This window comes from Diorhabda carinulata, chromosome 3 (genome assembly GCF_026250575.1).
Source record: "Diorhabda carinulata isolate Delta chromosome 3, icDioCari1.1, whole genome shotgun sequence".
In the NCBI taxonomy this organism is placed as follows: domain Eukaryota; kingdom Metazoa; phylum Arthropoda; class Insecta; order Coleoptera; family Chrysomelidae; genus Diorhabda; species Diorhabda carinulata.
Window position 1 is genome coordinate 26,412,962 of NC_079462.1, and position 23,729 is coordinate 26,436,690.

General features: G+C 31.8%; 1 protein-coding gene across 1 annotated transcript; it reads left to right on the forward strand.

Moving 5' to 3' along the window:
• Positions 1–107: 107 nt before the first annotated feature.
• On the forward strand, positions 108–21,859 carry LOC130891435 (sphingosine kinase 2-like). The gene is made up of 5 exons (XM_057796197.1): positions 108–1,156; positions 5,064–5,398; positions 12,370–12,542; positions 16,436–16,733; positions 16,795–21,859. Exons 1-5 carry the CDS (start codon positions 446–448, stop codon positions 17,039–17,041), a joined length of 1,764 nt encoding a protein of 587 aa, XP_057652180.1. The 5' UTR covers positions 108–445; the 3' UTR covers positions 17,042–21,859.
• Positions 21,860–23,729: the final 1,870 nt, after the last annotated feature.

Below are 23,729 nucleotides of genomic sequence, written 5' to 3' on the forward strand. Positions count from 1 at the left end.
ATAGTACCTAGTTGTATTTTCTACTTCTAATCCCACTCCATGAACTTTATTTCGATTTTTTTACTTCGGATCTTACGATTTTAGCTTCTAACTATCTGGCATCACTGGTTCTAACTTCTATCTGGTTTGTTGTTTCTGGATAATCATAAGTATCAGTACAGTGTGCTGTCTGGCTATTTGGTAGTTTATTGTGTTATTGCGTACGTTTGGTCTATGTTTATTGTTATTGGTTGGTGATAAACATAACAGCTGTTACAAGTAGTTAAATAAAAAAGAAAAAAATATGTATATCACAAAAAATAACAATATTAAAGTCAGCTCTGTATGGTATTGCAACAAAATGACTTTTTGCATTATTCAGAAATAATCGACGGTTAAATTCGCACAAAGTTACAATGCAATTGTGAACATTGTTAAAAATCGGATACTGTGATTAATTTAAACTATGGAGATTAACAAAGATGATCAAAACTTGAATCAAATTTTGTTAGAAGAAACGTTTTATGTGTTAACAAAGAAACATTGTGTATTTAAAGTTCGTTTAACAAGACAGGGTTTGCATCTAATCAAAGAGAGTGAAGAAAACCGTAAAGAGCAAGTTATTCCAATTAAAGATGTAGTAGGTTGTCGGTGTCTTCGCAGTAAAAAGCAATCAAAAAAATGCGTTTGTCGTATTTCCCGATCACGAAGTTTGGAGGTAGTAGAAGAAACTTCTGGAGATCTAGATGTAAACGACACTAGTGCCTACCTCTACATTTACGCCTATCTATTTCAAAATACCAAATCATCTAGCAAAAAAAGAGAAAGAACTATTATTACTCTAAGGTTTAGATCTTTTGATAAATTTGAGGATAACAATAGAGAGGCTCAGAGGTGGAGGACAATCATTAAAAAATTAATCAAAGGTGAAAGTGTACCAAATTCCAGTATTTTGGAATTCACTACTAGTCATAAACTCAAAGAAAACCGAAAACTACTTGTTATATGTAATCCAAAAAGTGGAGCTGGAAAGGCTAAAGATATATTTCAACAAAAAGTGTTTCCAGTATTACAAGAAGCTGAGATTCCATTTGATTTGTACTTAACAAAACATGCTAATTATGCTAGGGAATTCATGAGGACAAACAATTTGTTCCAATGGACTGGCATAGTGACAGTAAGTTTATCTAATTTATTGATTATCTGTTTCCAGTTATTTTTCTAAAAAATGCAATTCTTCATGTTAAACTTGAGTTTAGAAACTCTTGTCCACTGTCTTCATAAAGTTCTATTACTTTTTGGCTATTTTCTTGTAGTTGTTTAGTATGTTTTGGACTATGTACCTCTCTGTATTATTATAATATATTATATAGATAATTAAAAATTATATAGATAAAATTTACTTTTATGACTTTTTCAGTTGTGTATTCTATTCACTTTGATTGACATAGGTATTGTTTGAATACAACATTCATTTTAAAAATATAGAAAACCCAATATTTGAATTTTTCTTTGTAATCTTTTATTTTAATGTTTGTAACATAGTTTGAGGTAACAAAAGTTTATTAACAAATAAACACTTGGTATCTCCTAAAAATTGCATTCTACTGAACTTCTTTTGTTTTTTTCCATAGTGCCGATAATGAACTTGCTGGAAAAATATTTTTACTGAGTGATTGATTATCATTGGATATGACATAACCAAACAAAGATGCTATAAAATTTATAATAATTTTTTTTCTTAAAAGTTATTTTCTTTCTGTTTTTATTATTATTTAGAAATTTTTAATTATTGTTTCTATATATTGCACAATTAAAATGAAATAACTTGTGAGCATAATTACTCAATTGATTATTGACCTAGTAAACACACTCTTACACAATTTACCAGAGAAAAAATAAGGATAAATATGAGAAAATTAATATGAAAATATATTGTATTGTAGCTGCATTTTATGCTTTTTTTTGTTTACTTTCAAATATATTTTAGTTCTCATTTTACATAAAAATTCTATATTTTGATTTGAGATACTGTTATAATTGTAGATCGACTACTTTCACAAAATAGTACCACATAATTTCAGACCCAGAAATATTTAATTAAAGTATTATTCAATAGAATGTCTTGATCGGAATTGTTTTCAATTTAATAATGTGTAGTTTAATAATTTATGATACATTATTCAGAATTTTAGCACAGTCACTGTCTTAAATTTTCATAAATTTAGAAGGTCAACTTTTCTAATATTTCTACATTGATATATATGTTGCATAGCTGTAGTTATACAAATAAAAATTAATAAACCAAATTATTTTTAATAGATATTAATATAATACAAATAGATTGCAGCTAATAAGGAATACAATTTAAAAGATTATTAAAAGTTTTAAATAAGTATGTAGGCAATGTTTTAAAACATGTGTGTTCCGTAAGTATATATTTTGTATTGAACAGAAAGGTCCTTATTTCATACCTACTAACTTTATTGAAAATCTTTGTCTCACATTGAAAATATATTTTGAGAACTGGTAGGAAACTTAAAAATAAATATAAGTATTCTCCTCTATTTTCAGTTATCAGGTAGAATCAAACTGATATCAGTTAAATTAATTTCATTGATTATATAACAATTATATGTACAGCGAATCCTTTTTATTAGTTAAGTATTGTGATAAAACCTCGTGATTTATCTGATTTACTGCATACTACTTTTTATTTATCTGAATCAGGAAAACTTTGCTTCAGTGCCTGATTAATTCCAAAGATTGAACGTACATACAACAGCCTTTGAATTTGTAACGTTCTTTTTTTAGCCTAAATATTATCGAATTAACTGGTTATTTGTGGTAATTTCTAATAGCCTCGTGAGCCTAGGTAAACCTCTACTATCCACTTGTAGAAAAATCTCGTTATAAAATAACTACTGCCATTCTCATAATATACAAATTATAATTTTAAATATTTACACTAGAAAGTGCAATAGATTTTTTGTTGCATATTTATATTATTAAACACTAATTATCTCACTACTCCTGATTGGAACCATTCATCATCTAGTTAAGCGATACAAAGTGTCCCTTATTTCACCCTCCATTAACGTATTATCTCAGATTATCTAATTTTTGTCTTATATTACTGTGACTGTGAAGAATCATAAATCTACCTACCTAACCTCTAGTTACTATTGAGATTTATTGTACACTGACCGCTCCTAATAGGAACAAACATCATAGTTAGTGACTCCAAATGTTCCTTAGACACTTGAAGTTCCATTAACGTATGAAATTACTTACTGTTTGATATTTGATCAAAAGTACTTATAATATCCCATGCTGCATCAAATAATGAGATATGATTTCTTCTCCTTTTCTTCTTTATTCTATTCAAATAGAAGAAAGAGATAGAAACCGCATTAATGAAACAGAAAAAGTCCAGGCCCAGACGGCATTCTAAATGAACTTCATGAATACGGCGGGAGAAGCCTGAAACAGCAGCTATAACTCGCAAAATTCTATTACATAAAAAAATTCCGGATGAATGGCGTCTAAGTACTACAATTTTACTGTTCAAAAAAGGAGACAAATAGACCCGCAAACTACCGAGGCATAAATCTTCTAAATACAACCTTGAAGCTAGTAACAAAGATCATGACAAACAAAATAAATGAACTCACCACATTGAGCGATGAACAGCAAGGATTCAAATCAGGAAGATCTACTATAGATGCGATATTTGTCCTGCGATAAATAACTCAAAAATCCATCGAGTATAACAAACCGGAGTTCATGTGTTTTATAGTACTGGAAAAGGCGTTTGACTGAATACAACTAGAGGACGTGGTACCAGTACCAGGGAAACAAAATACATGCCAAAATCAATGACATAACTACCGAAGAAATTCCTGTAAACAATGGTTTCAATAATGGAGATTTGGCGCTTGAAGATTTTTTGCGCTCAGATCGTTCACCTGCGTGGGATTTCGAGGTTACAAGGGAACAAACTAGTATTAGCACTCCACGATTATGAGACTTCCTTGAACCTCCTGAAGATACCATACATCCTCATTAAAAATCACTAAGTAAGATCTAGAGAATTTGTTGAATAGTGCCAAACGAATTAACCGAGATATAAGCGAAACGTCAAGTCGAGAGGTGTAAACAGCTCCTAGCCCTGCCGTTTTATTAGACGCAATGTTATTTGAGGTAGAAAATGAATTTATCTAAAAAAACCCAAACATAGAAAATTAATGGTTTGAAGAAGGATAATTCCCAGAACCCGTCGCAAAGAGAAATAGATTTGAGTGGAAAGTTTTGTGTCTCTGATGGAATTAGGAAGGCTTAGTGCACTTCGAAATCATTCCAGATGGTCGAGCTATCACTGCCGAGGTATTTTTATCGGAGAAATATCAAGTTTAGTTATAGTTCTTCCAATATCAATTGCAGATTATAAATACCCTTGCCGACAATTTTGTTTAATCTACTATAAGCGTAGATACCCCATTTTGTAAATGTAAAGGAAGTTTGGTTTAAATTCGTATAACTGTTTTCTGAAATTGATATTGGAAGAACTATAACCGAAAGTGGGCTCTCTTACTACAAGACAATGCTGAACCACATAGTGCGCGGAATAAGATCAAAGTACTTGGTGGTAGTGATTTCCTACCACATACAGCATTAATTCCGGACCTTGCGATCGTCATATTACTTTTTATCCAAATCTAGGGCGTGTGGAAAAAAATTGAATCTAAAGGAGAGGTTGAAAAAGCAGAACGAAATTTGTTGCAACTAAGCCCAAAGAAGCCCAACGTCTCAAAGAGCTTGCCGAACATTGGAATAAAACCATAATACGATGGATACTTCGAGAATTAAGTTTTTTTTGGTATGATTTTTTGTTAAACAAAATGAACATTGAAAACTTTTCTGCTACAAAAGGTTTCTGATTTTCAATAGTGCCAAAATAAAATCATAAATCTCTTCTTTAGAACCTCAGAATATTTCATGTAGTAACGAGATTTGTATGATAGTAAACAAATGCAAGGAGCTGAAGACATCGCATCGTTACGATTCATATTGTTTCTTTTTAGGTAGGAGGTGATGGAATCGTTTTTGAAGTGTTAAACGGTATTTTCGAACGCTGTGATTGGTCTGACGTGATGGAATCAATTCCGATCGGTATAGTACCCGGTGGTTCAGGTAACGGCCTTGCCAGAAGTATAGCTCATTATTATTCGGAACCATATCTACCTACTCCTATTTTACCGGCAGTTTTAGCAATAGTGAGAAATCATACAGAGTGTATGGATTTAGTGAGAGTGGAAACTACTTGTCAAATTATATTTTCCTTTTTATCCGTTGGATGGGGACTGTTGTCCGACATCGATATCGAAAGTGAAAAGTTGAGGATATTGGGTGGGCAAAGGTAAGATTATCATGTATTCATAGACAAAGAAGTTTTTAGGTTATGCTATTAAATTGGTTTTATAAATAGATAAAAACAAACTATTTTTAGGTTAATTTTTTGTGATGCAATTTCATTTTTCATATTAACAAAATGTAGTAGAAGTTCAATAAGAATAAAGTTAGTTAATGTGACGAAATATTTATAATCATACATTTCGGCTATCAATTCAATAATACTAATATAATTATAAAATAAAAATAATGCTTCGTGCAAGGTGGTTGCCGTGATTGTTTAATGCTTATCAAAAGTTCGTAATAAAAATGTTTGGAACGTCCAAGTGAATTTTCCCGTCGATATGTTATAAGTAGATAAAACTTGAGTATACTATTATACACCAGAAACAAAAATACAGTAAAATATAATGAATTTCAACCGAGAAACGTCCAAAAACCGTTTTCCCAGCCAATAAGGTCACGTCTGCAGTATTTGGGAATCCAAAGATTCCGTTTTTATAAAAACTACAGCATTTATTAAATTTTTGCTTCCAAATTTCAAAATGACTTTGAGGAAAGCGATTTCATACAAATAAACGGCGTGGTTGGAAAAAATTGAAAACTCATCGCACCAAGTTTCCTCAAAGTCAAACGGTGATTATTGAAATATTTTTTAAATAAAAAAAACTTTTTTGACAAATCGAAAATGTATCTAAAAAAATATCAATAAATTTTGGATTGGTTTACCAAAACCCATTTTTGAAAAGTTGTAAAGATGAAAGATATTTGCGAGAGCGAGCTTATTCCTAATCTATACTAATATTATAAAGCTGAAGAGTTTGTTTGTTTGAACGCGATAATCTCAGGAACTATTGGTTCGAATTAAAAAATTCTTTTTATGTTGGATGGCCCGGCCCGTCCATTTATTGAGGAAGGCTTTAGGCTGAATAACATCAAACTATTTATTTTTATTGAATTAGAAACATACTTTCTAGATATAATTTATAAGGCAAAATAACGTTTGCCGGGTCGGCTAGTAAATAATAAGAGAAGCTTAGAAAACGTCCATTAGATATTACCGAGGAAGTCAAAGGACGCAAACGAAAAAGTGTTTGTCGACTTCAATTATCGGAAAATGAAAAAATGATGAAAAGATCAATAAACTAAGAAGTATTTCTGGCATATTTATACAATGCTAATATTGAGATATCCTTTCTAATGACATTAAAAATACACATAATGGATATGTCTTAAACCACTGGCTTTATTGAAAAGCATTGAAGGACATGGTAGATTGAGTTGCGTGGAACTATTATCAATAAAACTTTCTTTGAAGGTTCTATTCCAGCTACGGTTGTCGTTAATTTTTGTTTATTCATGTGAATATTTATGTATTTCAAAACAAACAAATAAATCCATTTTCAGTGTTTTATAGTATAGTTTATGACATATAAAAAACCAAAGTGTTATTACCAAGCAGTTGAATTTCTATGACCTTATAGTAAAAATCATTTAATAAATATAGATGATATTTTCAAATGAAATACGGACAATTACATCGAAAGAATTTTTATTATAAAAAAATACCGAAATTGTGATTTTAATCAAGAATTTCGGGATATACGAGTCAATTTGATAATTTATTATATGTTTTACTTATTATTGAAGGGGTCAGTTTGTAGTGTCATGTTTTTATTATAAACTAATTTGTTTAAACTGTTTTCAACGTTGGGGTAAATTTATTTTATAAACAATATATTTTACTTACTAAATCTATTTCAACACTTACACTAGACTTAACGAACTTATATAATCATAATTAATTTATCATTACCTCTATAATTGAATATTCATTAATTTTATAAATACTTTTCTTCTTTTTTCTTCTTCTTAAAGTGCCATCTTCGGACGAATGTTAGTGACCATCATGACTATTTCTATTGTATTCACTGCTGTTCTAAACAATTGTTTTGATGTGCAGTTAAACCACTCCCTCCCTTTCGCAGCTATGACATTCTCCGTGGTCCTATACCTTTCTTTCCCTCTATCTTTCCCTGCATAATCTATCTCTAGAATACGTATCGTTGTCCCCTCATTACATGACCGAAGAATTCTAATTTTCGGGCTTTTATGGTAGTCAATAATTCTCTTGGTGTCGTCAATTTACGTAAAACTTCTTCATTTGCGATTCTATCTGTCCATGATATTCGTAGTATTCTCAATATCCATATTGAAAAGGCTTCCAATTTTTTCATTATTGCTTTGTTTAAAATAGCTGCCTCCATTCTCTTTTTCACTTTTCTATATCGAAAGATTTTCATTTTATTAAAAGCACTGCGAGCAATTTCAATTCTTATTTCTATCTCTTCAGTGCTGTCATTTCTCGAATTAATCCTTAAGTCCCTAGATATTTCTATTTCTGTACTTGGTTATTTCCAATTTGTAACAGTGCATTCTGTTCTTGCATTTACGAGAAGTGCATGTATTTAGTTTTATTTAAATTCATTTGTACCCCGTACTGCTCGTTGACTCTTCTTATCTTTTCTGTAATTCTTTGAAGGTCTTCTATATTCTCCGCTATTAAGACAGTCTCGTCAGCATATTTCATGTTATTAACTGGGGAATAGTAATCTCCAGTTATTGTTCTACCCTAATCCAAAAAAATCAATCATGATTCCTCCATGGCAATCCCAAAAAACTGAGGCAAGAACTTTTCCAGCAGATTTTTGGACACGAAAATTCTAAGGTCTTGGAGAATGTACGAAAGTCTCATCCATAGTAACAATTCGGTTTAAGAAGTCTGCATCGTTTTCAAATCGAGCACAGACGCTTCTACCCTTGCACGCTTTTTGTCAACATTCAAACATTTGGAATCCATTTTGCAGCAACTATACTGCATCGATATTTTCGGGGACTAACACAGAAACTGGCCTTCCCGATCGGTCATCATCTTCAATGGAAAATTTACCTCTTTTGAAGCTTGCAGTCCAATTTTTCACGGTCGCTTACAAAGGACATTGATCACCAAGGGTATTAAGCATATCTTCGTAAATATGCTTACCTCTTAACTCTTTTAAATACAGATACTTGATAATGGCACGTTACTCCAATTTTTCGATTTTCACAATTTCGGTGGACATCTATTTTCTTTCAATTTATTGCGTAACTTTGGTTTACTTTTTCGACGTCAAACTTTACACTGACACTTCTAATAAGTTATTGTTCGTTGCTATGATAACGCAATATTTTGTTTACGCATGGAACTGGTCTAGGCTAACTAGATATCAATACATCCTCGTATGATAAAGTGTGTCGATTATTTTGAAGTTTCTATAATCTATTTGTTTTCCATACAATATCTGTATCAATTCTTCACGTCGGACTCTATCAAAAGCTTTCTCGTAATCAATAAAGCTTGTATGAACTTCTCAGTTAACATCAAAGCAACGTTAAATTGATACATTAAAACTGAAGAGGGCATCCCGAGAACCAAGTCCACTTCTAAAACCAATTTGAGTGTCACTCATACCCTCCTCCAGTTTTCCATAAATTCTATTGTGTACAACTTTCAAGAATGTCTTGACCGTGTGACTTATTAGTGATATAGTCCAATGTTCTTTGCATTTTCGGCCATTTTTTTTCTTGAGAAACTCGCACATATATTAGAAAGAATTCTAGAAAGTAAACAAACAAACAAATAAAAATGCTTTCCTAGAAATTAGTTCTAATAAAAACTCTTCGCTGTTCACAAAAAAAAACAAATAAAAGACGCCGTAATAATAAAAATAGGTGTAATAGGTGTTTACCAAATTCTAGACTTCAATTATAACTGAAAAGGACCAGCTTCACGGTCCATGTCGGACCTAACGGAAATACGTCGATTTGTTTGGCCTATGTAGGAACGGAGGCCATCTCATCAACTGATTTTTTACACTTCTGTGTTGTTCATTGGGAATTTTATCTTTGATAGATCTGACTAGGTGGGGGAGTTACTGTTGATTTATTTTGATAAAAACCGGAAGAAGTGGGTTAAATTAGGTCTATTTTTATATTAAGTAAATGATTCTCCTCTTAATAAATCAGCTTATAGAAAACGAGAATATTTAAATGTAGTAAACAGGTTTAGCTATTATGAAGCCATAACAGTCTACTGTTATTCTCACTAAAATGCCGAAAAATAATCAAATATTTGATGTAATTGATACCTTATATTATATTTATCAATAAGAGCACCTATGAAACAAGTTAAATGTAATTAACTTTTAAGAACCATGTAAAAACTTGTTACACATTTATAATTTTGTTTCGATCTGTATTCTACACTCATCATTTCTGTTTTCTTTTAAATGCTTTGTTAATAGTAATTGCAGAAAAAATACGATTTTAAAAGTTGATAATATTGTGTGAGATTCAAAAACAATTTATCCTTAATATTTTTAAATAAAACAATACAATGTAGAAATGATTAATCACGTATTGCAAATAATTATTTTCTCACGGCAAACAACAAATTGTATTTTAGTAATGTGAGTCATGACACTAAACTTAGTAAACACATAACTGGGATTTAGCACTAAGAAAGATAGAATTAAAATCGAAGATCAACCCGTATAGAACAGCTCTGAATTAGTCCTTTTGGGAGGACCTTGACTGGTAATTTGTTTGTGAGGAATTTTTTAAAATTATTCCTTATGCAAATTCAGATAACAGAATAGTTTGGAATTTTTTACTCAACGTGGTTATTTGTAAATCTCGCACTTAAATGAGGCCATCAGGCTTAGAATTAAATTTTAAATTAAATGAAAACCTAAAAAATTTTGATAATTGTATGACACTGGTAATGGTCTGGTGATCACGCCATTTGCACTTCTACCGTTTCCTTGAAAAATTACCTCGATAGAACAATTTCTTTGCCACTCGGCTAACCGACGCTGACCCAGAGAATTGCAAGTTCTTTTTTTTTTGTAATTCCAAATTTCCTTTCTTTTATGATGTTAAGGACGCTTCCGCGTCTACCAAACTAGTCATATCGAAATTAAAATTTATTGGTTTTTATTTCGCATGTATAAAGTTGGCAAGTTATTTTTGTGAATAACTTATGTTAGTGCTGTACTTTGACGTTTGTCACGTGATACTGGTCACATTGACGTAACTTTAGAAGCAAGCAGAGCGTGATTTTTATTAAAGTTATTAGCTTTGGGTTAATTTTAAACGGAGTGCAGAAACGAACATTTTCGGCATATTTTACTTTTTTACTTCAGTAAAGGAATGAAAGCTGCTGCGGCTCACAAAGAAATATCTCAAGTTTATGGTGCTGATTGCTTGACAGAGCGCACGTGTCAGAATTGGTATAAAAAATTTCGTTCTGGAGCTTTTTCCCTCAAACATGAGCAACGTTCTGGTCGGTCTACTGAAGTTGATGATGACCAAACTAAAGACTAATTAACTTCATAATTACTTTATAGCAGTAAAACAAAGTTATGTTCAATACTACTTGGTACGAATTGTGTAACTAGCGCCATCTGTGAGAGTCAGTGATAAAAACAAATTTCTGGAATTTATTGGATTCCAAAAGTTATTCATGTAAAATTTCTTTACAATGTTGCTTGAAAGTTTCTTGGGCTTCAGAAGTTCTTGAGGCTCAGACTGATTCTGACTGAACGTAAGAAACATTAACGATTAGTGCTTCCTTTGACTGCGGACCACTATCGTCAATGTTTGAGCTGATGGATGGAGAGGCAGCACTGGGAAACGGAATGGCGTTATAATTTATTCAAAGAAGAAGGAAAACTAATCAATAATACTGATAATTAATAAGTTTATCATTACTTTATACCAGCTTAGTAAAACAAAGTTATGTTCAATACTACTTGGTACGAATCGTGTAACTAGCACCATCTATGAGAGTCAGTTATAAAAACAAATTCTATGGATGTATTAGATTCCAAAAGATATTCATATAACATTTTATTACAATGTTGCCAAGCAAATCTCAATTATTTTTTAGTTTTGTACATTTCCTAGAGATAGGGTTGACTTTTTTACAAACATTCTGTATGGATGCTTTAGTTATGTAAACTTTCGCATCCATTGTTTGAAATTTTGTTGTGCTATTAGTCCATCGAGTGGTTGGCATCTTCAGAAGTTGTTTGATGTTCAGACTTAGAAAATTTTTAGGCTAGATACAAAAAACTACTGAGCTAGGGGGATATCTAAACTACGAGTACAGTCGAACTCCGATAATTCGAACACCGATAATTCGAATTCCTCGTTAATTCGAACTTTTGCGTCAGTCCCTTGACATTCCTATTACTAACACATGTAAAAAAACCTCGATAATTCGAACTTTTGAAGTTCGAATTATCAAAAAAATTCGTAATTTCTGTGTTAATTACCGAAAAATTCGAATTTTTGGCGTTTAAATAATTGAAAAGTTCGAATTTTTGATGTTCGAATAATTGAAAAATTCGAATTTTTCTTGTATAAATTATGTATGTACAAAGGTATTAAAAAATTCGAACTGTTAGTGTTGAAAAAAATTGAAAAATTCGAATCTTCAGATTCTAGGTAAGACGACGATATTTTGTCGAATCACTCGATTTGCTTCAAAGGAAAAAATCGTCAGCATGAAGCAATCTAGCATAGCTGATTTCTTTACAAAAAAATAAATATATGTATTTTTTTTTATTTTAAGATAAATAATCGGTCCTTTTTAGGACCAAAAATTCTTCAAACGTATACAAATTATTATTTTAAATAAATAAATAAATAAATAAACATGTTATATACCCATAACATATTTATTTATTTATAAAATGGAAAGATGCATCGAAATGCATACATATATGTATGTAAATGTGCACAACTCCGATAATTCGAACACCTCGATAATTCGAACTTTTGCTACGGTCCCTTGCAGTTCGAATTATTGGAGTTCGACTGTATAATAAATTTACACAATTTACAATTTCACAATTAGTTAAAATGCTTTTTCAGGTTCACAATATGGTCTCTTGCCCGTTTGATTGGCCTACGTAGTTATGGCGGAAAATTATGGTACTTACCTTCAGATGTTCCAGTAGTGGATAAAAACGACGATTTAGTATTTGCTAGTACTTTAGGCAGCAATATTGATATTCCAAACGAAGTTAATTTAGAAACAAAAACAGGTAAATCTGAGAAAAAGTCAGTTTCATATGGCTGTTGGGTAGTTTGTGAAAAACAGTTGGTTAATACTCATTTGGATCCACTATCCCCTTTTTCTATGAATTACTTCAAAATAGTACATCAAAGAAATTGTGCAGCTACGCTTTTGTTCAGTAGTCAGTAGTTTAAAATAAGCAAATGATAGTAAATAAATTATGTGTATAAACTTATATATATATATATATATATATATATATATATATATATATATATATATATATATATATATAAAACCTTATAGCATATTTACATGGCGACATTGGACAAATTACACACATCATTTGATTTTGACAGATTACGAAGAGCTTAGGTAACAAACATCTTCGAGTACTTAAGGTGAAATTTCTAAAAACGTTTTTTTAACAGTTAAAAGTTATCGTCTTCATAGATAGACTCAACTCACTCTGTCTGTATTGTAGGAATTTTATAATCAAAATTTAACAAATCTACTTACTTCTGATTAATTTGTTCACATGAATTTTACACATTTTTAAAATTCTGATGTCAATTCATAGATCGAAGAATATATCTATAACACATTGTATCATTTAGTGGTAATTAATTAAACTATTGTTTTCAGTTAAACATTTTTCAATTCTCTTTTTTATCAATCCTATATCAAACCATGAACTTTACCGATGCTCCAAAAAGAATTGTGAAACTTTTTTTAAATTTATTCACAATATAAATGAATAATTATTTTCCATATAAGATTCTAATGTAATAATTTAGCTTGGGGGCAAGATCTAAGCCTAAACTTGAGGTCATTTAATCAGTTCCGATAGGTCCATTTTTTTATATATACATTTTTATTAGAAAATCCTACAAAATCTGATGAGTGATGGCTGTAAGATTCAGCTAATTTGAGTGCCCGGTCACTCGTGCAACGAAAGCTGACTTCACTCGCCAAATTGGAATCGGCGAACTCACCGATAGGCCCAGAACGCATCCTTGGTGTAGCTAAAAGTGTTGCTATCGCGTCTTTCAGCCGTCTACTCGGCAAAAATGGATGGAGACACCTGGCAAGAGACAAGAAAAGGCACATGTACACCAACACTCAAAATTACACTGTCTGACGCGCATTTCTATAATTAAGTTATCGACTTCAGAGGCTGAAGTCTATTGGTTATCTAAACGAGCGCCAGACAGTGTAATTTTGAGTGTTGGTATAGTTGCTACAACTAAATAGGCGCGAAATCCGGCTAGTGACTAGACTTTTCACCGGTTACTGCCATCTAAGACGCCATCTCCACACCATTTGTATTATGGACGATCCAGAATGCCGTTGGAGCATCGAGTAGGATGAAACCGCAGACCACGTCAATTGTGAGTGCCGAGCACTTTAAACACTTGGGCAAGCCTCAAAGCTTACCTAATGACATCAAAGGGTTCAAGCCTTAGCGCCTGATCGTTCTCAAAGGGCATTGGAATTTGATAACGTCGAGTGGGGCATGACGGGTCTATCCCCTTGGCCGTCCATAATGCAACTATGAACTATACATTTTTCTTAAATGTGAATTATTTTGTATCCCATAATATAATAATAAAAAAAATATTATTAATATTAGTTATCAAAGTTTTTTTATATTTTTCAATTCTCATCAACTTTTTTCTCCCTTATTGTTGATATATTTTTATTATTATATTAAAAACGGATATTATATTTGTCTTTAATTCCATTTTTATTGATACACGACACTCTTCCATAATCTCAATTTTTTTTATAAATGAAATTCGTTGAAATATAGTTAAAATTCGGATAAACATAAAAATTATCATTAGAAATATTTTGCGTAATATTTATTTTTAATAGCAGTGTCAAGTACCACTAATAATATCTCCTGATATTGATACCTGTTGATAAATATTGGCCCGCTTCATTTAAATAATTATAATTATTTTAATTAAAAAACTAATAAGCTTTCCATATGTTGACAATTGGTCTATCTTGCGAGATTTCGAGGCGAAAAATTTTAATTAAGATGACCGAGACTTAACCTCTTTGAAGCAGTTTAAAATAATAGCTTTATTCGCCATGTTCAGCTTAGACCCAACAAATGGGAAACGCAGTAAATCTTTCAGGTCTGCACATGTACACACCTCTTATATCTCAGTCTACTTCTGGTTCACATGTTTACAAATTTTGTTTTTGGTATTTTTGATGAGTACATCTTTGTACAGTTACTTTAATGGGCTCCATTGTCTTCGCATTCTATTCTATTGTTCATATTTTCACCAAAAAAAAAAAATAAATTCCAATGTTGTATTGTTTTCTGTCAGCTTCTCAACCGTAGCTTTCGAGTTTTTTATTCTTACTGATATAAAAGTATTCCACAAACTACCATTTAAAGGTAAAATTACAAATTTTTGGGAGAAAGAATCACCCCGATAATACTACAGAAGACGTAGAACGTATTTACCAACTAAACTTTTGATTTTTAATACAAGGTGCCTCAAGAGAAAGTTCAATTTGTATTTATTATTAAGTGAACGCAGCTATTCGGAGGATCTCGATCTCTGTAAATCGTTAACTTGGCTCTTGGGAATTAGTCGCTATGGAGGGAACCGTGCGTTGTGCGTGCGTGAATTTTACATAAACAGTAAATCAACGACTGTAGCACGTAAAAATTTTTGCAATGTTCGTTAATTAAACGATGCGCCAGGCGCTTGACTGATTGGAAAATGGGCCGAGAACCTTGAAAATACCAGAGCAACACTAGATAAACAAAAGTCGGGGCGTCTAAGATCTTCTAGAACGGTCAAAAACGTAGACAGTGTTGCTCAATCTGTTCGTGACGAGCCTATACACATATTTGCTGCTGTACCCTTTCAAAATTCAGTTGGTGCAAAAATTGAGGCCTCGGGATGATGATCAAAGGCTTGACTTTGTAACAATAGATGATCGAGCGTTTTCCAGTGTTTACTAACATCTTGTTTTCGGAAGTTCATTTTCATCTTAATGGACATTTCAACAAGCAAAATTTACGCTACTGGAGGGCAACCAATCCAAAACACAAACATCATAAATCTCTACCTTCACCAAAAGTGACTTTATTGGGCGTAATGTCAACGCGAGGAATTAAAGGCACTTACTTTTTTAAAAATGAAAAGTTATAGTGGATTCAAGAGCGTTATGTGTTAGACGACTTGACGACGTGCTTATAATGCAAAACTTCAATGGTTATAACCGAAGAACTTGGTACCAACAGGACGGAGCAACTTCATACACGTCCAATAAATCACGGCTACTAGTTCGTGAAATTTTTCCTGATAAATTGATCACCGGGAAAAGCGATATAAGTTGGTTCCCGCGCAGTCTCGAAGAATATGGTTCCAGCAGGATTAAGCAACTTCATACACGTCCAATAGATCTCTGTCACGAGTTCGTGAAATTTTTTTCTGGCAAATTGATCTCATGGAGAAGCGACATACGTTGATCTCCACACAGTCCCGAAGAATATGGTTCCAGCAGGAAGGAACAACTTCACACACGTGCAAATGATCTCTGCCACGAGTTCGTGAAATTTTTCCTGGTAAATTGATCCCCGGGAAAAGCTATATAAGTTGGTTCCCGTGCAGTCCCGAAGAACATGTTTCCAACAGGATGGAACAACTTCAAACACGTCAAATAGATTTCTGCCACAAGTTCGTGAGATTTTTCCTGGCAAATTGGTCTCCGGGAAAAGCGATATAAGTTGGCATCTACGCAGTTCCGATTTAACTTTAGTGCTAGAATTAAATGAAAACCGTGAGAACAACGGTTTATATTTGGAGTATATTATTTTTAACAAATAAATTCTAAAACAGTGGATTTTTCACATTGCATATCTTGTTTCTGATATTAATTTCATTTTAGGCAGAGGACGGGTCGGTTCTTGGTACAGTGCAAATTCAAGACGAAGTGAATATTTTTCAGCTACTGGTAGCTCTTATCAATCGACGACAGATAGTATGGATGCTACATCACACAATACTTCTGAAAGACCACGTATGTACGGTCCAGCTTCCCAGATACCAGGAGTATTAGCCCCTCTACCAACGTCATGGAAATGTATTTCAGGGAGATTTGTCTTGGTACATGCTTCGTATCAAAGCCATCTGGGAGAGGATTGTTTGTTTGCTCCAGAAGCTACGTTGAATGACGGAAGAATATGGTGAGAAGTAATTTGAAATTGATTTATTTTAAATCAACTGTTACATTTTCTCTGTTTTCAGGCTGCTAATAGTTCAAGCAGGAGCTACCAGATCTCAGCTTCTTCACTTTTTACTTGGTCTCAGTACTGGAGCTCATGCTACAAAAAAATCACAAGACGGTCTCGTTCAGCTCATTCCAGTTAACGCTTTTAGGATAGAACCAGATATGTCCGAAGAAGGTTATATAACAGTAGATGGCGAGCTAGTCGAATATGGTCCTGTACAAGCAGAGATATTCCCTTCTTTATGTAAAGTTATGGTTCCTTGATCCGACTTATGTATTAGTAGTAGTAGGAGTAACGCTAAATTTAAGAAGAAATCCAAGGTTGTGATTCTATCGTCATTTGAGCCTCTGTTGATTAGACTGGATAGTTTTTAATTTTCACTATGTTTTGTTGACGTGTTTGTTAAAGTTTATGAAGTTTTATATCTCTTTTATAGGTTAGAAAAGGTGGTATAACATACCAAGTTCACTCAAATTTTAAATCACATTTTACCTTGCCTATGTTTGAGCCCTTTTCTCTACAATATTATGATTTTTCTATACATTTTATCATGAGTCATATTTGTTGAATATCTTCTGTTTTTTTATTAAATTCTTTGCCTATTGTCGTACCATTACTTCAATTCATCAGATATTATTTTTAAGGCCATAAATTAAATTAGAATTTCTGGAACCGTTAGTGATATTCATACTGTACCTTCAGTCTCTGAAGACGATAACTAGGTTATCGAAACGCGCGTTAGACACTGTAATTGTGAGTGTTGGTGTAGTGGAAATGTCAACAGTCTAACTATTGAAAACATGTTATGAAACTGTTTTCTTGATTCGAGGAAGAGATTGTGTTGTACTTCACTTATATAACAAATGGTAACTTGGAAAGTGAATGAAAAGAAACCTGTTTCAATTAATGCTGATTGTTTGAAATAAATTTTTTTGGATCAAAGTTTCTAATTTTCTGAAAATTACTCTCAGTATTAAGAAAAATGATTCTAGAAGTCTACATTTCATCTTATTATAAAAACTATGAAATTTCTTCAATATCTTGTTTTTTAGACCTCTTTTATATGACGTTTTTCATAAATTATCTTGATTTTAGGTCTCTATCAATTGAAATTTGGTTTAAAAGCATAAAATATTGACATTTCGACTATTTTCAGTGTTTATCGAAATATCATTTGGATGGATATGGATGTTTAGAATATTTCTTTTAATAATTTAATTTCTGATGAATTGTAAAATAATTTGTATTATAATTTATAATAGATTGTACACGTTGTTGAAAAAAGGAGATTATTACGTAATAATAAATATCTATATAATAGGATAATCTAATTATCAATTGATTATTAATTATTGTTATTAGAAAATTAGAAAATTTTAAAAGCTGCACTAAAAATATATTGAAGTTAAGGTAAAAGATATAAAGAAACTTGTTAAGTTTATATCTTTTTGTGATGTAAATGACAATTATCCTCCTCGTTTAGAAGCCTAGGCAACTTCTCTTATGGCCGATCGACTCTGGCACGTGAATCGCGAAAAAGATTGCAAACAGTCTACACTCACAGTAAAGTTCGCGCTCACGACGCGTATGCACAACGTAATTTTCTCAATCAAAGTTTATTTGTAATAGATATGGACGTGAAAAACACGACAGCGGGTGCTTGACTACTTTGAGTTTTGCAAAATCGTCGTATCGAAAACACAACCGTCCGTGGCAACTGCTACTGAGTGACTGAGCCTACAGTCACACACACACACACACACACATATATATATATATATATATATATATATATATATATATATATATATATATATATATATATAATATATATATATATATATAAATATATATATATGTATATATGGGATGCGGTTTTAGTCCAGAAGTATTTCCTATATTTTGCCAGTTAATAATCGAAATTTGACATTTTTAATTCTATTTTTCCAGTTTTTCAATGCAATTCGCAAAACTCGTTTTCATATCAAATCTGTCTGTTATTGCTTAAGTTTAGTTTTTTCCAAAGTAGTGTTAAGACGATGAGTCGATTTTTGGTTCGAAGTTAGGAATTAAAATTTTAGTTAAGTAACAAAGTTGCTTTAATACGAAGAATGATCGACCAACATTGGTCGAAGATATATTACAGTTAAAATTAATTTCAAACTTTTATCACTTGATAGTTTCTTTTTGTGACTTACAACACTATTTGAACGGAGGTACGATATTTGTCCAATCAATTCATACAGAATAGTAGTTACAGAGTTACATTTCTTGATGGCCCATTCAGAATATTTTATAGCTAGTTTTGCAGTATAATTAAAAATTATGTTTTTTCTCTGCTATTATCAATAATAAAAAGTGTCTGTTGTTATTTAGTTTATAAGTCAATTGTTAATGACTTATAAACTGACAAGTCTTTTAGAATTTGCAGGAGGTGAAAACTCATTTTACAGTCTCTGATAAAAGAAGAAACAAGAGCATAAAAACTACTTCTACTCATAAAATACTAAGGGACTAGACGGACACGTGACACCTAATGTCTTTTTGAAAAGGAATCCGTATGTTGATAAAATAAATTTTAATAAATAACTGCATGCTCCAATTAATATATAAGGGTAACATGGGAGAGTTGAAACAAATATTTCAGCTTGTTTTTCTTTACAAAAGTCGCAATATAGAAAGCAGATATCAGATCGAGGTCTGTGCAGTCTTCACTTTCCCGTTCTTTAAAGCTCAAACATTGTATTAAATCGAAAGCAAACTTGACAAAGCTTTTTATATAAATATCCTCTTGTTCATATATTTCACATAAACAGGGTTTCCAGTTTTATATTTCGATTTTATTTATAAACCATTATTTGAAGCTACTACTCTACTATGTAGAGTGAGTTTAGCTACATTAAATCTTTTGTTAGCATTCGCGAGGTTCTTTAGTAATATATTTTATTAAATTTTTTTCTAGTCCAATGACCACCATTAGTTGTGTTATTTTTGATGTCCTGTACTCAAAATATAAAACATTGATGTCTCAGGGTATCCAAATTCAATATCTCTGGAGTTACCTGAATTGCAAAAAATCGTCAGCTTCAACTCAAAATACTTTCGAATTTATAATAAGAGCCGATTCTATAAGACGCAGAACGTATCAGTTTACCTACGCAGCTACAGATATACTTAAAAAAATTGTATTAAAGTAACAATTTCGTAAAAAAATACAATTGTAAACCCACATACTCCCATCACAAGTTTACTATAAGTAATAAAAATGTGAAATATTGTACTGTATTGTATTGTCCTGTGGTACAGGATTCACCTATTAGTAAGTGGACAAAATAATTAGACTGAACTGAAGTTTGTATTATACAATCAAAATTTGCGTTTTTTTTTCTTGTAAATCTAATCTGGCCGTAGATCTTCCAATATTCAATATATTATAATAGTCTAGTGAATTACCAATATAGTACTTTCTAAATAACTTTTTTATTATTACAGCTGTACCTAGATGTGAACATAATTTCTTAGAACAACTAATGATTATATTCCCTCGTTCCTCTTTTATTAAATAGAATCCCTAGTTTATAGAGTATCCACACTTCTTCCTTCCCTTTAGAAACTTTACCCTTTTTAAAAATTTAGATGTTGAAAATACATTTGTACTTTATTATTCATAGTACATTTTTCATTGATATTTTCAGTCAGTTTGTTGAGATATTTTCTTATTTTGCATAAAATGTATTAACTAAATGCATTTAAAAATCTATCTACCGAAAATGTTGTATTTCTATAGTAAGATTGTAAAATGTCTAACATTGATAAATACAGAAAGACCCAGCTTAACGCTGTTTCGGTTTTATTTCAACTCGGGGATTCCCCGAAATTGTACGCAGCGCTATGTTTCCAAATAACAAATCAGAAACAGTGTATATAGTTGGGTTGGTTAGGTAGGTGCGGTAATGTACGGACGCATTTTTATCATTGGAAACATTTATTGATATCATTCTAAGTGTATAAATTTATGTAATACCATAACGATTAATACAGTGACAAATATTGATTTTTAGTTTTTATCACGGTTGATAAAAAAGAAAGCAACCAGAGAAAAAATTTCAGTGGAAACTGAAATGCAAGTGATTCGAAGATTCGTTGGTCTCAAATTAGTGCTGCACTGAATTTGGTAACTTCAACAATAAGGACATTTGTTAAGAATAAAGTCATTTTTCAAGACACTTTTGTTTTTTATGAGAATTTCGTAAAATTCATCACAATAATGATCGAAATTCACTCGAACCATCAATATTAAACTTACCGTTTCGATCTGTAGACGAAATTTTTCAGATGATCTAAATCTTTACTCTACTTAATGTAATAAGAAATTACCAAGTAACATTTATTTTATAAAACATAAATAATTCAAATTTTCATATTACTGGCTTTTCGTAAACCGACGGGACAATCTCAAAAGCCTAAAATATCGGGACTGTCCAGTTCAAAACGGGACGTATAGCCAGCTTAACTATATCTGAAATTATGGACCAATTTGTTGATATTTATCTAAATTTTGAAAGTATATTAGTTTATATTGTTTTTATTTTTGTGAGAAATATATGTTTGTTTTTATTTTTATTAGAAAAAAACATTATTAAATTCAATACCTAACCAATTTTCTATCAATCTTCCCGTTACCCCATTTTTGTCAATGTGCATCTTCAACTCATAAACAAATAAATTAACTCGTATGTGTCATGACGTTATTTTATTGACTAACTAAAGGATTGAATAATATTATTAGTCTCTTTTTATAACATATTGACTCATTCTCAATTAAATTTATCAATTATGTAATTGTTTTCCAATAAACTCCAGGATAAAATAATCGTTTTGGCCTTACTAGACTTTACAATCTTACTAATGATTATTGTAGCAGTTATACATTTACTATTGTTTTTTCTTGCCAAAAATTAATTTTTAACGAGATTTAATTGAAAATAAATAAATTTAGCATTTTTTTTATAAATTTACAATATTTTGTGAAATCAATTTTATAGACGAATTTCTAGAAATAAAGTATATGCTTTATTTTATTTAGCTGTTTTATTTATCCTAGACAACACATTACAAAATAATAATAATAATAATAAGCGTTATTTGAGTGGCACAAACCCTATACGTCATCCAAAATTACCTAAGCTGAGGATCAACAAAAACTATAATAACATCATTGCAAGAGTCGACTCATTAATAAGCCTTTGCACCCACTACAATACGCTCGAGCGGCTAAATTCACTTATTTATTGTGGAACTGTTGCAGTACTCCGCCTACATAATCAGCCAATATACGTGACAAATATCCGTACCAATAACACCAATAAAAAACCCTGGTGGTAACGCCGCCTAGAACGTTCCTTCGATACAATTAGGAGTAAGCTAAGGACGCCTAACGGAGTACAAGAATTGTGCACAATCCAAAACTTCAGGTTTATGGAATTGCTGAGCGTACACAGGGAATTAGTGAAACAATTTTCTCACCTCGTACAGAACCCAGAAGATATTCAAACGTTTTTAACACTGGGTTCCATACATTTGCTTCCAAATAGCTCCCAGACGATGACCCTACTCAGTACAGACCTATCACGTGCCTACCCACTTTATATAAGATACTTACATCTTAGCAGAGGAACAGAAAGGTCGCAGAAAAGATCATCAAGGGTGCAAAGGACAACTTATCATAAACTCTGTGATACTTCGGCAAGCACAGAGAGATCACCGGAATTTACACACTGGTTTCGTGGATTATAAGAAAGCGTTTGATAGTATTCCTGGCTTGTGAAAGTCTTGCAGTCCACCCAACTATTATAAGCTTCCTTTCAACAGCTATGAAGGGATGACTCTTCTGAAGAACTTTGGGAATTGGTACGTTTTCATGGTCCTACTTGCAATATTTCTTTAGTGTCTAGGTCTAGCAATCGATGGAACAGTTTCTCGTTGTGATTTAAAGAGGTTAGTTGTGTCTTTATGGATTACCGTTGTACAATTTTTGCAAAACCCTCTTGGCATTCAGAGACTAAATACTAGTTGCATCAACTCTATTCGCTAAAATACGTTTCTTGGGTAGGATGGAGTTTATTCTTCCAAGGCTACTTTAATTTAAGAGTTCTAGCCATCAGTCAAAAAACATGGAATTTTTTTAAAAATACTCTTGAGACTATTAGTTATTGGTTTTATTCAGATCTAGATCACACAATAAAAAAAAGACGTTGAAACAGGGGTGTCATTGATCACGTACACAAATGTGATTTGATAAAAATATTTTTTCCACATTAATATGCTCCTAAAACATTAATTAAAAAAAATAGTGGTATATATACAATGAATTGATATACACAAAATTGGTACTCACATATTTATCAAATTTATGCACGTATTAAGTAAAAACTGTGCAAGGTTTGAGAATTGGGCCATAAGAAGCTAGACAGTGTTGCCACCTGATTCATTGTCCACTAAGAAATGAGTACAAGGGAGGCATTCATATGGACAATATTTTGTTTGATCAATGATACTAATTATGTTCAAAGTCACCCGGATTTATGGCATGGAAAACATTAAGTTCCTTCTTTGCTGGGTGACGCAACTCTCGTTTATGATCAATATTTGAAGTGGCTATCGAAAAATCGTATAGAAAGCATTAAAGAAATTTGCTGTGCTGTTTAGGTTAGGGGCCTCGAGCTGTGGGCTAAATATTAAGGAATATAAAAAAATTGTTAATAAGAATAATTATATTTATAATTTTCACGAATTATGTGTCTTTGAAGCAAAGGTTCAACTAACCAAAAAGAAAACTATCTCGATCTCGAAGGTGTTTAAATAAGCCAAAAACCCACATATTGAATCATAAGTTAACTTTTGCTGTAGAGGAAATTTAGCTATAGGTAGAAACTTTCAGCATCACCAATT